This window comes from Amia ocellicauda, chromosome 22 (assembly GCF_036373705.1).
Source record: "Amia ocellicauda isolate fAmiCal2 chromosome 22, fAmiCal2.hap1, whole genome shotgun sequence".
NCBI lineage: Eukaryota > Metazoa > Chordata > Actinopteri > Amiiformes > Amiidae > Amia > Amia ocellicauda.
In genome coordinates, this window is record NC_089871.1 from 3,932,532 (window position 1) to 3,948,407 (window position 15,876).

The following is a 15,876-nucleotide window of genomic DNA, read 5'->3' on the forward strand; positions in this document are numbered from 1 at the left end:
GACCTTTTCCCTTGGATAAGTGTTTAGGATTGATTAGATAATAGCAGCCATGAATGTGGAATGGACAAAGGGACTGTATATGACTGTTATGGAAATATATTTTGAACTGCTACAACGGCTGCGAATCCTCACTGATAGTTGGTCACATGCACACTAATATTATTATTATTATGATTATGATTATGATTATTAACTGACGGTGGTGCGAGTTTGGAAAGCTGCAGCAGCTCTCGTACTTGAGTCCGAGCATTGACCCGGGATGTCCAGCAGGCGTCGCTGTTATCACTTGTGCCAGACTCTCTCTCTCTCTCTCTCTCTCTCTCTCTCTCTCTCTCTCTCTCTCTCAGACACACAACACTGGCTGCTGTTGGACTCGCAGTCAGCGCAGCACACCGGACTGGGACCACTGTCACCCCACAGCCAGACTGGATCGGGAGAGCGGTGAGTAGCGCCAGTATGCCCCCAGTAACGCAGCACACCTCCTGCGGCTGCGATCGGGCTGCTGGGGCTTTATGTAAGATCGGGGGAGTGTTTTCCAGCGGCCGTGGATGAGGGGAAGATTGAGGGCACGGAGGCTCAGTGCTGATACTGCTGGGCTACTCTAACAAGGCGGTCGGCAACAATGTAACCAGAAAGCAGCGCTGGCGGCTTTTCAATCGTGGGCTCCCTGTGCGTGTAGCGATCCGGGCAGTTTCTTTGTATCCAGCAGCACAGCAAGCGCCACTTCTCCGGCTCGCTCCTCCTGGGACATGATTCGCAGGAACCGAACAAAAAAGGCTCGTTTTTTCCACGCTTTGGGAAGGCAGAGCACGTCCTTTGCACAATGCGATGTCAGGACACACGCACCAGTGGGCTGCTGCTGCTTTCTGACCCCCCACACCGGCCGGGGGGAGCGCAGTGGCCGCTTTTGTGCCCCGATGTGTGTGTGTGTGTGTGTGTGTGTGTGTGTGTGTGTGTGTGTGTGTGGAAACGTGCGCGCTGTTCGTGGGCAATAAAGGGAAACATCTGCATTCTAGAACGCGAGGGGCGATCGGGAATATCAGTGGGAGCGGGGATGGGGTATCGGCCGGAGGTGAGGGGATCGGGGTGGGGATGGGTGGTGTGTGTGTTCAGGGGATTGCAGCTGCACAACTGGATTTTGATGCGTAACACTTTCACTGTATTTCACCCGAGCCCTGTTTTAAAAAACGCTCAAATCCCTGTTAGAATTGGATGTCAGGGCAGCCGGGGCTTCCAGGAAGTGTCTCCGCGGCTCTCGGTGCTGATTGGAAGATGCTGACCTGCCACACCGGAATTGCAGATTCCCGAATATCATTTTCCAATCGGGAGGGTTCTAATCGAAGCCCTTGTTCGGGAACGCTCGGGTTCCAGACAAAACGAAAACAATAAGCGGCGTTTTGTCGTGCATATCCCTGCTGTGAGGAGGATGATGTTGAGCCCAAGAAAATGTGTTCAGTATTACTATCCGTGCTACTACACACCGTGGCCTACAGCATGCACCTATGTCCGCACGTCCACTGTGCAAACGGGGGCGTTATGTTGTGTTGTCAACAATGCATGCAATTAAAACGTTGACCGGATAAGAAGACTGCATCTTGATGGTTTACAACTAAACACAATTTTAAACAGGCGATTTCTATACATGCAAAATACACAAAACTGCATACAACAAAAGCAAAAACTCTCCATGTTTAACATAATTTAAAGTTAGAAAGTCCTGCAGAGAATTCAGTCTGTTTCTGTTCCAGTATGTCACCCAAGTCGAAGTGCTTTTTAAAAAGACTGTCAATTAATTACAGACTACCCAAATGGTGTTTCCATCCAATAAAGGCAAGAGTCGGATTATTTCCCTTTCCCTTTCTCAGCTGCAATGCTGGGCCCGTTGGGATCTTGTTGGGGCACGTTTCGTTCTCCTGACAGTTAAAGCTGTGCCAGTCCCCAGGGCTGTGAAATGTTCCCAGTCCCTTCCAGAAAGCACTGACAATCTGTCCGGTTGAAACTGGAGGTGGAGTCGTAGGAGAAGTGGGAGATCAGTTCAAGATAATGCTCACACACTGGGGATGAGATACTGCAGAAATGACAGCCGAATGACACTCAGGAGTATTTTAATTCGATATGTAAGCCCGCACCCCTCATCTTATTCCATTCACGGCAGCATGTATCCAAAGATTGCTGTGCTATGCAGTTGGAATTGATTGATATTATTTTCATGTTTGACCCCAAAAAATCCCCTCTGTGTGATTGATGCCTCTGTGACTGTTTTTCTAACACTTAGCTCTGTTTGAAGACTGTTTTGAATGGCAAATGTTCATTTCCTATTAGTTTCCTTGCATTTTACTTGCATGTCTCATGCCACGCTGTTATTTTTGTTCTGCACATAAAGCATTTTGTTCTGCTCCACCAAGGCCAGCATTTGTGCCGTTAAAAAGAACAACAACGATAAAAGTGCACAATTTTCTAAATGAGGAGTCTAAAGTTTGAGTCTATATTACAAACTGGTCACCTGACATGATGTATTCAAAATCTGCGCTGGAGGTTAGAAGTGTTCTCTGATCTGATAAGAATAATTGCTTTCTGTGCTGCCTACCAATATCCTGTCTACAAAAGCCCCAAAACAAGAATAAAACAGGCCGCATTTATGCCTTGAAGACTCTAGACAGAGATGACATCATGCCCTTTATACTGACTTGGCACTTTCTTTATTTCTTTATTTATTCCCCCCAGTGTTCAACGTGTTAATCAGCTCGAATGTTTCCATTAAGCACTCCAGATACAGGCTTTTCCGGAACCATGCCTCGTAAACATTACATTAATCAGGGTTAGTCTTAACGAGGCAGAAGAAGAGGTAGCTGTCATGTGCGCCGCATATGCTTCGGGTTGCCTGAAATGCTTGTAACCGTTTCCCTTAATAAATTATGGAGAGGTTTTCTTTGAAAGTGTACACGACAGACACACGGCTCAGCCTGCGTGTTCGATCTGTCGGCCATCATTGTTTACATTGTCATGTCGTCTGCCCTGTCCCTGGCTGCTGTCAGAGAAGAGCAGGTCCGTGGCAGGAAGGAGAAGGCCGCTCTCCTCTCCCGAGCCTGAGCTGAGCAGCAGAAAGAGAACCAGAAGAATGAAGCTCCTTTAAACCACTTGTTGCTTCATAAAACACCCGCTTGCACTGGTGAACTCTCTTCAGAAGAGAAGACAACTGTACACAACCGTAATGTTTGCTGTCAGTCTTGCTTTTCTGCCGATGTGTTGACCACGGATTTCGAAGCTGTATGCGTGTGTTTGTCAGCTGGTCGAGCGAACCTTAGGCAGTGACGTTTTTCTGATGGCGTCTGACTGTGAGCTAAAGTCTGACACAGTGGCGCTCCACCTTAGAACAACGTGCTTTTCCGTGTGCAGTGTAGGTGGGAACCCAACTCCGTGTTTCTCGCTGTGCTACCTTTACAGCAGGTGACACATGGAGGGTGTGAGTCCGTCTGCCTCTTAATTGCCCATTTATATTAAACCCTGATAAAGCTGACAGTGGAATCAGATTTTTCTTTCCCCCTGTGATGTAAGTGTGTGCGCAGCAAAAGGGACACCTTATTTAAGAGTGGCTTTTGTGTTATTTAGCCACGGGAAGAAAATGTTTAAATATTTAAAGCACCACTAGGCCCTGCACATTTGATAGCATGTCCTTCACAACAGAGCTTTAGTGGCTCTTGCAAACCCTCGAGTGAAGGTATGGTCGCTGAACTTCGAAATGTTGTTAGTGAACTCCTCGTTGGCGCAGTCCGGATGAAAGGATCAGCGTCTGGGCTGTTTTCAAAGCATTGCCGTCATTAGCCGTGTTTGTGTCAACGCTGGGGTATCCTGCTGGTGGGAACTCGAGTGTTTTTTGGAATCGGACCTCTTGCAGACCGGGGCCAGTGACGGCTGGAGAGCACCGGAGCCCCCAAGACAGCTTTCATTTTTTGAAATTGGTACAAAAAAATGAACAAAGAGCTGCTGCTTTTTTGTGCGTTTCTGTCAGTCCTTAGTTCTGTTGAGGAAAGTGCATCGGCCGTTATAATTTGTCGCTGTTTTGTAAATCTGAAGACTAGACCAAATCAAAACTCGGACACCCTGGCGAATTGTTGTGCCCTATCGCGTTTTGATGTATAAACAGTAGATAGTGGCTTCTAAGAAGAAATGAAACCATGATAGGGTACGGGTTCGTACTTCATCGGTAGTGGGAAGATTTGATTTGGTCTAGTGTTGCTAGAATTGTTTATGCACAGACTTATAAATGTCTAAATAAATAAATGGCTTTCCAAATTCAAGCACATCTAGTGCAGGAAAACATTAGGATCCCAGTGAATGTGGGCCAATGCTGTTTTCAGAACTTGCACAATGTTCTGCCTAGGTGTGGGGGCACATTAACTGCAGTAGCAGTGCTGGGGAGCTGGTGCAGTTTTCACATCGTCAGCACGGAAAAAGTATATTTTGTTCCTGCCTGTCTGACGGGCTGCTTTTTTTTTTTCGTTAATAAAAAAAAAAACCTAGAAAGTAATCAAAGCCACATTTGGAGAGAGAGCATTTCTGTTTCCTGTGCCGAGTCTAGAATGTTTAAATTCTGTGAATATTTCCCTTGATTTTTTGGGTTTGGCTGTAAAGGCGTGTAATAGGAGACAGGAATGCCATCCCCAGCCAAGATTGCTTAATACTCTTCAGTTGTGATGTGGAATCTTTTTTTTTTTCCTCTCCCTTTTTTGTTTTCCGTGAGCTGCCCTTTGTGTATTAATTAAGGGTAGCAGAATATCATTGGCGGTGTGGCCCTGGCATTTAGAGGCATTTAAACGCTGTTTGCTTGTCGGCTGTCAATGTGACATTAATTTTGGAAAACTGGGGGCATGGAATTCACAAAAACAAATTCCGTTCTTGGATTTGAGTTGTTTTTCTCCCCCTGCACTGCACTGAAGTCCATCCTTTCTTTGGGATATCGTTTGTAAACTGTATTTCACTGTCGAGGTTTTTTATGAGGATTGCTTATTATGATGGTTTTGTTTTTGTTTTTCAGGGCATTGAAACTGGTGCAGCTTCATCTACCTTGGGAATCCAGAAGGTGCGTCTGAGGGCAGAAACTCTCGCTCTGTATGGACAGACCCCCTTCGCGTGAAGAAGTCGAAGCCCAACTGCTGGACGGCACGGTCTGCAGCGCCTGACCATGTTCAACCTGATCAAGAAGGACAAGGAGAAAGATGGGGCACGCAAGGACAAGAAGGACAAGAAAGACAAGAAGGAACGCATGTCGGCCGCCGAGCTGAGGAGCCTGGAGGAGATGAGCATGCGCCGGGGCTTCTTCCACCTCAACCGCAGCTCCAAGAGGGATTCCAAGAGCAAACTGGAGATATCCAACCCCATCCCCATCAAGGTGGCCAGCAGCACGGAGCTCAGCCTGACTGACATCGACTCGGACAGCAACCGTGGGAGCATGGTGCTGGACCCCGAGCAGCTGAGCACGGCCAGCTCCAGCGATGACCTGAAGGGTGAGGGTCTGGACGGCCACCGCAGCTCCGTGCTCCAGCGGGCGGCCAAGTTCGGCTCCCTGGCCAAGCAGAACTCCCAGGTGGGCCAGATCATAAAGCGCTTCTCCTTCTCCCAGAAGAGCAAGGACGAGAGCCCGTCGGAGGCCTCCACGCCTTCGGAGCAGAACTCGGCCGCTCCCTCCCCGCAGGTGGAGGCCAAGCTCTTCGAGGCCCAGCTCAAGCAGCAGCTGCAGGCAGCGGCCGTGAAGGCGGGCGAACCCGGGCCGAGGGTGGGGACCCGCATCCCGGAGGTGGTGGGGAAGACCTTTCCGGCAGACCTGCGCCTGCCCGTGGTGGTGCCGCCGCCGACGCCCGAGCCGCGGGAGCTGGAGCTGCAGCGCCGCAACACGGGCGACTTCGGCTTCTCCCTGCGCCGCACCACCATGCTGGACCGCGGCCCCGATGGCCAGGTCTATCGCCGCGTGGTGCACTTCGCCGAACCGGGAGCCGGCACCAAGGACCTGGCTCTGGGGCTGGTGCCTGGCGACCGGCTGGTGGAGATCAATGGGCGCAACGTGGAGAACAAGAGCCGGGATGAGATTGTGGAGATGATCCGCCAGTCGGGGGACACCGTGCGCCTGAAGGTGCAGCCCATCTTGGAGCTGAACGAGCTGAGCCGCTGCTGGCTGAGGAACAGCGAGGGGCTGCGCAGGGAGGCGTTCGATGTAAGTACCTCCTCCTGCTTTGGGGGGAACAGGTTGTGGATTAGCCCTGCTCGGGGCTTTTGTACAGGACCTGCTTGTCCAGCCCTAGCTTCCCGAGGGCGAGTTATCAAAAGCCCAATTGCTTCCTCAGGAAAGAAAAGCAAAAAACTAAAATCGCTTCCTCCGTCAAATGCATAAATCTGCTTTTTTGTTGTTGCTGACTGTGAGTAAAATGCCAAACTGAGCCTTTTGCAGGATCTGGGGGAGTCTGAGTTGGCGTCGGGCCGGCTGCCAGCTTCTCATGGGACACCCTTTCGTTTTCACTCTTGCCCACTTTTTCCCCTTTCACTCCTTTTCCCGAGCTCTTCTCTTCCAGGGGGTCGTGCCGGTCGGCGCAGCGCTGTGGAGTGTTTCCAGAGCGGAGGCACGCTGTTCAGCTGATTGGGTGGTGGATGCGTGCCGTGGGTGTGATTTAAACAAAACGTTTTTTTTTTTTTTTAAGAAACCATAACAATGGGAAACCGAGAAGTGAGATTTACAAAATCTTTAATTATTATGTTTTGAAATGGGACTTCTCACCGCACGTGGGAGTGAGATGTTTCGGAGATTTTCACTCCTCTGCTCTGTGTTTCCGACTCTTTGCAATAAGTGTGATATTGTAATATGACTTTAGTAATGTAGGGCTCTTTTAAAGCACTAAAGGTTTTGTGGATATCAATAATAAATAGCAATAAGCTCTCAACTTATTCATGGTTGGGGTATCTGCTAAGCACGATGAGTCAGAAGCATATTCGTACTCCCTGCACCTTCAATGTAACTCTTTGGCTCGGTTGGCAGTTGGCATGTTAGATGCACCCTGGCATCAAGCAGAAGGTAGGGCACAGTCTCTGCAGCTCTTGATCCAGTTCGGGATGATGATGCCTGTTTTCCATGCATTATAGCACTTTTTGCAATTGTCAACAAAGAGTAAACAACCGGCTCCAAAGTTTCTCCCTGGGATAAGAGGCAGAAGGCTGGTGGGGGTGGGGGGGTGCCCTGTTCACCCATGTTGCTTCAAAAGGGATACATCATGGCAGAGTCAAGTGTGAGTTAATATCAGGAGGAAACCCAGCCAGCCTATCTTGCATTTCACGCTTGGCTTCCTTTTTCGATCTGAGATAAGAGCTGCCCTGACAAAGAGTGAGGTTTTTTGGTAGCAGGCAGCTACTGCAGCGAAGGAGTCTCCGTCATGGTCATGGCACAGGGGTCATTCGCTGTGTCCAGGGATGACACACACTGAGGAAGGTGCATTGTGGTTCAGAAAAAGCTTCCTTCAGAGTAATCCTGGCTGATTTTGTACAAACTTTGCAGCTAAAGAGTGTGGAGAGATGGATAATTGTTCTTCCTTTCCCTTTTATGTTTTATATGTTATAAAATTAGAGTTTTAGGCCAGTGTGTTGCAGAATACAACACTCGTGACAGCCTGTTTTTGTTAAGCAACCCCCTAGGTGGATTGAAGGTCTATAAGGTATAATTGCTTTCATTTGAGTGATATTGCAACTGAAAATGGTGTGTACGGTGACGTGTGGATCCTCCCACAGCAGCCAGTGACTGAAAACAAAGACTGCAAGGCCCCATTAAAGAACAATGGCTGAGATTGGAGTGTCCAGGTGTGCTGGGTGAATGTCATGAAACAACATACTTGTTATATTTACATTCCTGCGTGCCACCTCACTGGCAGGTGCAGTCGCTAGTGATGGGAATCGCATTGACATGTTTACTACAGTCGATCCCAGTATGTCGTTCCTTCCAGTTTTACCTAGTTAGGACACACCAGAGTTTGTGAGGCATTCTGTGCACGGCTGGATCTCTGTTTCAGTTGTGTTCGCTTTATTCTGCCTCTGTTGAACCCAAGCCGATTTCCCCATCCTATGTAACAGTCGTACTAAAAAGTGAGGGTGCTTTTCGTGCGCCACCCGGGAGACGTGCGCTCACTTGGGCCTTGCAAGCTGGAGCTGCTGACTAGCTAGATCAGTCGGCCTTAGCAAACCTGTGCTTGTGGCTGCTTTCAAATCTGTTTCCGTAATCCCCGAGCTTGTGCAATGGTAAATTCCTGACTCGCAGCTACATCTAATTTCTCTCTGCAAGCTCGGGCATAGTCTCTCTCTTTGTGCGCCACGTTGTGCCTGGAGCAGACAAAGAATAGCTGCCGTTCTGCCGTCCTGCACAGGTTCAATCAGCTGCATATTCATGAGCCCGACGCACGGGAGATGAAGAAGCCCGTCTTGTCGGTTATCGGCAAGTATCAGCTGCGATCGCTTTTGCTGCAGGAGCCTTGTAGATAAAAGTGATTGTCATTGCAATTACAATTGTGCTGAACGCTGGGGCTGCTTAGCCATGTGTGGGGTGCAGCGATGCTTGGGATGGGATGTAAATTACGTTGTGTAAGAGAGATGGCCGGTGTAGCATGTCTCATCTTCCCTTCTTTTAAAAAGTATGGCATCGGCACAAGCTAGATCTTCACAAGGGTGTTTTGTTGTCCCTCTAATGCACAAGCTCGATGTGTGTCACCTATGAGAAGGATTTAAGGCTTTATTGTGTTGATTTGTTCTCAAACCTAACCTATGTAGGACTCAAACAAAAGATGAACCCAATGTAAACCACCAGGGTGTTAACTAGTGGGAAGGTCCACATGATCTCCTCTCGTTTATAATCTTCCCCGCTCTGTTCTGATCCACACGACTGGAGGCAGGGTGGTATGTGACCCTGGCTGGCTCTGGGGGCTGAGCTGTGTGTAACTCGCTCGTTGACCCCTAGGTGAAAAATGTGTAGTATGTCTTGGCCATGGATGGGACTGGCTTGGCCGGGCAAGTCGGTTTCAAGACCGCAGGGGTGCAGAGGTCTCCCAGTTTCTGTTCCGCTGCCAGGATCGCAGAGTCTATTGCGAGGTTGTGTGAAGTGGTGTGCCAGGAATGGGGGAAGAGCTGTAGCCAAACATGCATCTTCTTTTCATTTGTTATTTTTCTGTCACTGTTTTAATTTACTATTATTACGTGTAAAGCATGATTTTATTACAATAACAAATTAAAAGCTATTCCACTGTAGTGACTCAACGATTTGGATTCATTAGTCATATATTGAGATGTTTATTTTTTTATTTTTGAGCCAGATCTGAGCTGCAATCAGTCACAGAAATGTATCCAGTGTTTCTGGAGTGGAAGGCAGCAAGGGTTGTGTACTGGGGTGCACCGCACAACCACATTCCTAGGAAAACCATTCAAGACATAACCAGGACTGGAAAGAGACTTTATTCGAGATAAAATCAGGTTTTGAAAGATGCGCTCTGTTAATTTGTTTTGCATTCAACACTGAGAGCTGGGTTTTGAAAATAAATAAGTGGGTTGTCTGGAAGTCTGCATTATGTGCAAGATCTTGGTTTTTCATCTGGGAACTTCGTCCGTTTTATAGGAGTACGTGAACAGCTTCTAAGACTTTTATCTTCGTTCTGCACGTCTCCAATTTCCGATGTATTTTCCCACAACAAAGAAGTGAACATTTAGAATTAGGAGTGGTTCGGTATGTCGAGGAAGACTGCCTCTCAAATCAGTCCTTCCCCAGCTTCTCTCTTTCTCCCGAGCAAAAGGAACGGAGATCGTAGCAATGCCTCGCAAGGTTATCATCGTCTCTGAACGGAGGGGAAATGCTTTCTTCTGTGGAGGATTTCACACAGCTGTAACAAGTTAAAAAGCACAACAGCTTGGGGCGTGATTTATGTGTTCGCTGTGTGGACTGGCCTTCTTCGAAGCGGAGAGAAGGGGCCGCTGATCCAGAATGGCGGGCATACGGACATAAATCAGACATGTGCATGAGGTCCTGTCTGGCAAGAATGGCGGGCTATCAAATGCACAGTTATTTATCTTTCCAAGAGGATGTGGAGACTGTGTTGGATTACATCAGCTCTCAGATAATTGGCCACCCCTTCCCTTCTCCAATGTTCTGCATGTGTCTAAATCACTGGTGCACAACTGTAGCCCGGGAGGTCCGCCCCGTAAGTCTTTTTAGATGATCAATGGATGGGCGGGCGACTGATGTTGCGTAGATATAGGGCTTGAGATTTCAGATACCTTTTAATAGTGAGAGAGGTGACTTGAAATAATCCACCATCGTGCAAAAGATGAAATTTTACAAAGTGACGCATCTCAAAGGGACCTTGAGAGTTCCTCTCCTGGACTTGGTGATTGTAACGTCATCATCGAAAAGAGGTGACAGAAAATTGAAATGGCGCCTGGCATACTTTGAGACTTGACGACAATGAATCGCAAATCGTGTGAATGCGCGGCCATTCTGCCTCGCAGCGAGTTCACACTGGGGAGCAGCTTCTTCTCACAAACAACTTCAGCCGCTCTTTGATGCTCCTCAGTAAATCATCTGGCTTGTGATCAGCTGAGGAATTACGGGAGTGAATCTTACGGCTGATCTGTTAACAGCAGTCAGTCCCCACCCAGAAATAATAGACTTATCCTGCGGCAGAGGAAGGGAGGTGGAGGCTGTGGGTTGGGGGATGGGGGATGGGGGATAGGGGTTGGGGATTGGGCTTAGTATTAGGGGCGGTGGCATATTCAGGCTATTTATAGGTCTTGCATATTTGTGTTGTTGTTTTTTGTTGTTGTGAAAGCTGCATGCATGTGATGGTCCCTGTGTCTCCACTCTTAGGCCCGGGAGTAAAGCCTAGAGCCCAAATTAGATTATTGTAGGGGTACAAGTACAAAAGATGTGCACTAATAATACCCTGCAAGGCCAGAGTCCTGCAGGCTGTGTTGTGATCTCTTTAAATCAGGCGTCTCCAAACCTGGGCCTGGCGTAGCCTCAGGGTCTGCTTTTCACTCCAGTCCCTCTCTCAGTCACATCGTTAAACCACTTAATTGGCTTAATGGCTTTACACGATCTTTAGCCACTGATTGAAGGTACCTGTACAACCTGATGAATTGGGGCTGTCCAGGGGCCGGGGTTGGCGACACCCGCTTTAAATAATCAACAGCTAAAGACCTAGGAAATATGGTAATCGTGAAAAATTAAGTGTGTCATTCCTTCAATTAAATCCGAGTTTGTGTTTTCCTGAAAACAATGGTGATACTGTTTTGTGTTACTTGACCAGATCTGGATACACCTGGTCTAACGCACTATTCTGCATTTGTTAATCGACATCTGTCAGCACTTTGAACCGATTGTCTTTTTGTCACGGAACCAACATTTCTTTTATGAATGTTTTTAGCCTGTTAATTTTCCCCAGGAAGACAGAGAGACAGGTACAGAGATCAAAGTGCAGATTGAAAGAATTAAGATCAGAGCAGAATCCATAACAAAAGCAGGGAGAGGCTTTGAAATAAGTGACCTCCCCACACCGTGCATGTAGACTCTCTGACATCTTTCAGGGGAGAGGCTAGATCACAGATCAGCGAGTATTTGCATAGTGAAGGCTTTGAGAACATTTATCGCTCTTGTTGGCTTTGGTTTGAATTGATACCGAGCCTTGTTCCTGGCTGAGGATTGACTTCTCAGCCTAGTTATTTGGCTTTGTCCAGCCTTACAGGTCACCCTATGTAAACCATTTTGCATAAATAGTTATTTGTTTATTCAGTGCCTTGCAGGACCTACAGTTGGGGCATAGGGTTACCCAATCCCCAGCTACTTTTCTCATTTGAATCGAGTGCAGTGCATGACTGCTGTGGCATCTGACGCCCTGGGCAGGACATCCCGGATGACTGCAGATGTTTTGCATGTGTGGAAAAGATGAGGATCACTCTGGCATCTTCCAAAGCAGTTTTAGTTCCTGTACCACACAGATAACCGGCCACCACCCTACGTTTTAACTCTCCTGCTTTGTTTCTAGATTTTTTGTTATTGTACGTTATTTCTGTTCTTCGGCGTACAGCTTATGAAAAGCTTGCATGAACTAAAAGTAATATTAAAAATTCTTCAGATTCCAGTTGGGATAAAGTAAGAACAATAAGCAGTTTGCGCAGTGTTTTGGATTGCTCTCGTGTGTGTTGCTTTTAGCTATTAACTGATTAAATGTGAATTGTAATCCTAAAACAAATAGACTTTCTTGCGGCGTTTCTTGGTAGTTTTAGATTCTTCTAGGTTTTTGCTCAGTCGAATCAAAGAAGAGTTAAATGTTACCAAAGCTTTGTTTAAAATTAAAGCAAAAATCGATCCAAATTCCGCTTCGATTTGATGGCGGATCGGTGTGGATTATTTTCACCTGGTTTAACTGTCCATTTCAGATCACCGCTTTTAATATGACCCATAATCCGAGGAAGCGACGAGTTTGATCAAATTAAGTGGGCCGCCGTTCTGTGCATCTGGGCTGCTCAGCAGGAGTGGAAATCTCCCAGCATCTGTTGCTCCTGCTGCTTTGTTCCTAAACTGCTGTGATTCCCCTTTAAAGCTGTTGTTTATAGGTGTTTCTCATTACAGATCTACCCATTTCCCACATGGTGCAATTGGGAAGAGGGCGGGCGGGGTGGTAGTCTGGCAGAGCAGCTGTTGGCCAGATCCTCACTGCCTGATCCTTGCCTCCATAGCTCAACGGTTAGAGTATGCTTTAGGTCTGACATGGAGAGTAGAGCTGGTGTGGTCCTTCGTGACTGGGCACATGTGCCAAATTCTTGGTAAATTTCTGGACAATGGTGTGTTATGCTACTTTCTAAGTTGCTATTTTCTTAGTTACTTTGCTTTGCCATTTACCCCCCAATTTCATCCACCAGTTTGTTTCAGATCTCAGTGGGCCCCTCTGAGACCATCCCCATCCTGGCGTGACCTGGAGGAATGTTGCGATCCGTGGGAAAATTCCCCCAACAGGAAATAAGAAAAGACAGGCTGGCATTGGTGTGCAAGCCGGCCTTTTTAAATGGGCTTTATGATCTGAGGTTTCTGTGGGCTCTTTGCAGCAAATAAAACCCGCCGTCAGACATGAGCACTGCGGCCGCGAGACCCGTAAACGCGTTTCTCTCATGGCTCGGTGGTGATTCTGAAGTGACCCGGAGCCCCAACAACCGCACGCTGTAGGGCCTCGGGAAGAGAGAGATCCCAACATTTCTGGGTTTGCTTTTTAGGTTTGTTTGTTGGGTTTGTTTGAGGGGCTCCTCAGGCAAGATGACTTTGCACCGCTGCCCAAACGAATACTCTTTTGTATCTGTGCATCAGTCGCATTGTTATTTGTGTCCCAGAGAGGAAAGAGAGGTTTCAATTCGTGGCTTTAAGAGCCTTCTGTCCTTTTTATTTTTGGAAAAGGCATGGTAGTGCGGTAGTACAATTGTTGACTGTCTTATTGTGCGTACATCAGTACATGTCTGTATGTGTACACACTGTCTTTAACTGCATGCTTTTAAATGCTTTTAAAGTGTTTCCCTTCACCCATCTGTAGCAAATTAGTTTGTCTGCTTGCAGATTTGTTTTGTGTATCTCTTTTTCCTTGTGCCGGTCTAAATGATGCCTCTCTATTTCTCTCCCCACAATTGTTCTTGTTCTCCTGCCTGTCTCCCCCCACCCCCCCCCTCTCTCTCTTTCTCTCTCTCTCTCTCTCTCTGGCGATGGGATATGGTATTTTCTGCTACTTTGGCATCAATTCTATACAGTCTGGGAACAATTTCGTCAAATGGATGATTTCAAATATTACCAACAACATTAAAATACAATCTCAATATGTGTATTTTTGTTTTCAGGAGGCGTCTCTGCTAGGGATTCATTTTTCAGGATCCACATACCCTTATCTCCCCTTGATTTATTGCAGTGCAACTTTCTGTAACTGGATAGCAATAGCCCTGGGAGCACTTGCACTAAGCTTGGCCATAGATTCTCAGAACGACGGACTCAGTCCTCAATAAGTCCATCCTGTTGGTCCCATCATCAGGGAGAGTTCTAGATCCTGGCAGAAAGACAGAGATGTCAATCAGCGACCGTGCAGCTGGACACTGATCCAAAATAAAACCTGCGGGCACAGATGCATTTCCCTACCAAATAATGAATATGGAAGCACGCCGTTCACTTCCGAGGTCTTATCGTCAGTCTCTTTCACACATGCACTGGCCGACCGTGAACAATAAACGTGAAGTGAAAAATAAAGCGCAGCGTTGCGGAAGGATTTATCCGTTGCTGTAACCAAGGGAGGCTCAAACTGAGACTTTGTGAAACTGGAAGAGCTGCATTCTTCCAGTATCGGTGTCAGCTGACGTAGCCTGGTATCGAAAGCGTTAAATGGCATCCATATTACCCCCACCCCCCACCTCACAGTCTTTTGTTACATTTGGCCGCAGCAATATTATTATATTCTGCCAGAATATGAGCGCTGGTCAGGAAGCAATCCTGATTTGATTGGCTCGAGTTTTATTGAAATGTTCTCAACATTTCTGATCTCTGAACTTTAACTTATTTTTCCGGAGCTCAGCATCTTTTTTTTTTCTCTCCCCTTCTTTCAAACAGATATAAACGATGACGGGGTCTTTCAGTCCCAGCTGTTGATTATAAAAATGGACACAGTTTTATTTATTTTTTCACATGTTTTTTCTTCTGCTCTTAGCCAATTGGTAGGAAATGAATCTTAAAGTAAGTTGTGCTATGTAATGACCACATTTCTTTCTATTCTTGGATGGAGATTGGAGACCCTCACTTTTGCCCCAGTACAGCAGTAAGACAATAATGAGCTTTCGTCGAATGATGAGGAGAGAAATGAGAAGGATATTTAAGCAGACGATCTTCTCTTTGTGCTGGTTTGTTTTTCTTGCTAGTGTTGGATCTATGTGCTTTGCTTTGACAGGGAGTAAGTTAGGGAATTAATAGACTTACTTCCTCCATGCACTGATCCGTCTACTGCATACATTTCCAATGCTTTCCACGTTTTATTCAAAACCCTTACATCCTGATTCCCAAATCCAAATCGCTCTCTGTCTTGCGAAACTCAAGTCGGGTCAAAAGTCTGTCTTATGGAAAAACCTCAACTTATAATAACATTAATCTCAGGTGGTCATAAACACTCATATATTTGGGGCCCTGGAATGCTTTTACTAATTTATTGTAAAATTACAGGCTGCAGGAGTAGAAGGTTTATAAATAGATTTGAAACCTTAAACATCTTTGCAGCCAATAATATTGTATGAAAACACTCAAGGCAGCCAAGTGGTAGACTAAGTATTAATATTGTTACTGTTTGACCCTTAACACCCTGTAAGGGAAGGGAAAGTGTTTTAAACAAGCTGCACTGCCTGCAAGCGTTTTCAAACTGGCTTTTACACTCCCTCGATTTCCTTTGACATTGTTCTGGAACAGATGGCCTGCATTTAAATCGGGTGCTAAAACTTCCCGAATTAAAAGTTCCCTTTTCCATTTTTTTTTTTTTAACGTTGTGTATTTGTCTGCTTTTTCTTTTTTATTAACTTCACAGGAAGTGTGCGGCGTAGATAAAACTGTCTAATAAATCGGCACATTTGACCGGACTGTTGCGTTTAGGAAGCAATTGAGTTTTCACCAGGAAACCCTGGCGCTTGTTCCAGACGGCAGATTGATTTATATAATTAAAAAAAAACAATCAAAAAAAGTATTTGTTTGAGGATGTGGTACATCGTCTCAGTGGATTTTGTTTAGGTATGTTGCCGTGCTAGGAAGCTGGTTTCCACAAGTAACAGCAGTGCATTGATCCACTTGGCCAACAAACA

General features: G+C 46.6%; 1 protein-coding gene across 11 annotated transcripts in view; it reads left to right on the forward strand.

The window, feature by feature from the left end:
- The first annotated feature begins 328 nt into the window (after positions 1 to 328).
- Positions 329 to 15,876, forward strand: part of LOC136717898 (unconventional myosin-XVIIIa) — a 111,814-nt gene continuing 96,266 nt past the window's right edge. For all 11 annotated transcript variants that reach the window (XM_066695465.1, XM_066695466.1, XM_066695469.1 and 8 more), the window contains exons 1-2: positions 329 to 441; positions 5,036 to 6,208. In XM_066695465.1, coding sequence (XP_066551562.1) covers positions 5,183 to 6,208 — 1,026 coding nt within the window. In that variant the 5' untranslated portion in view covers positions 329 to 441; positions 5,036 to 5,182. The remainder of the gene's footprint in view (positions 442 to 5,035; positions 6,209 to 15,876) is intronic.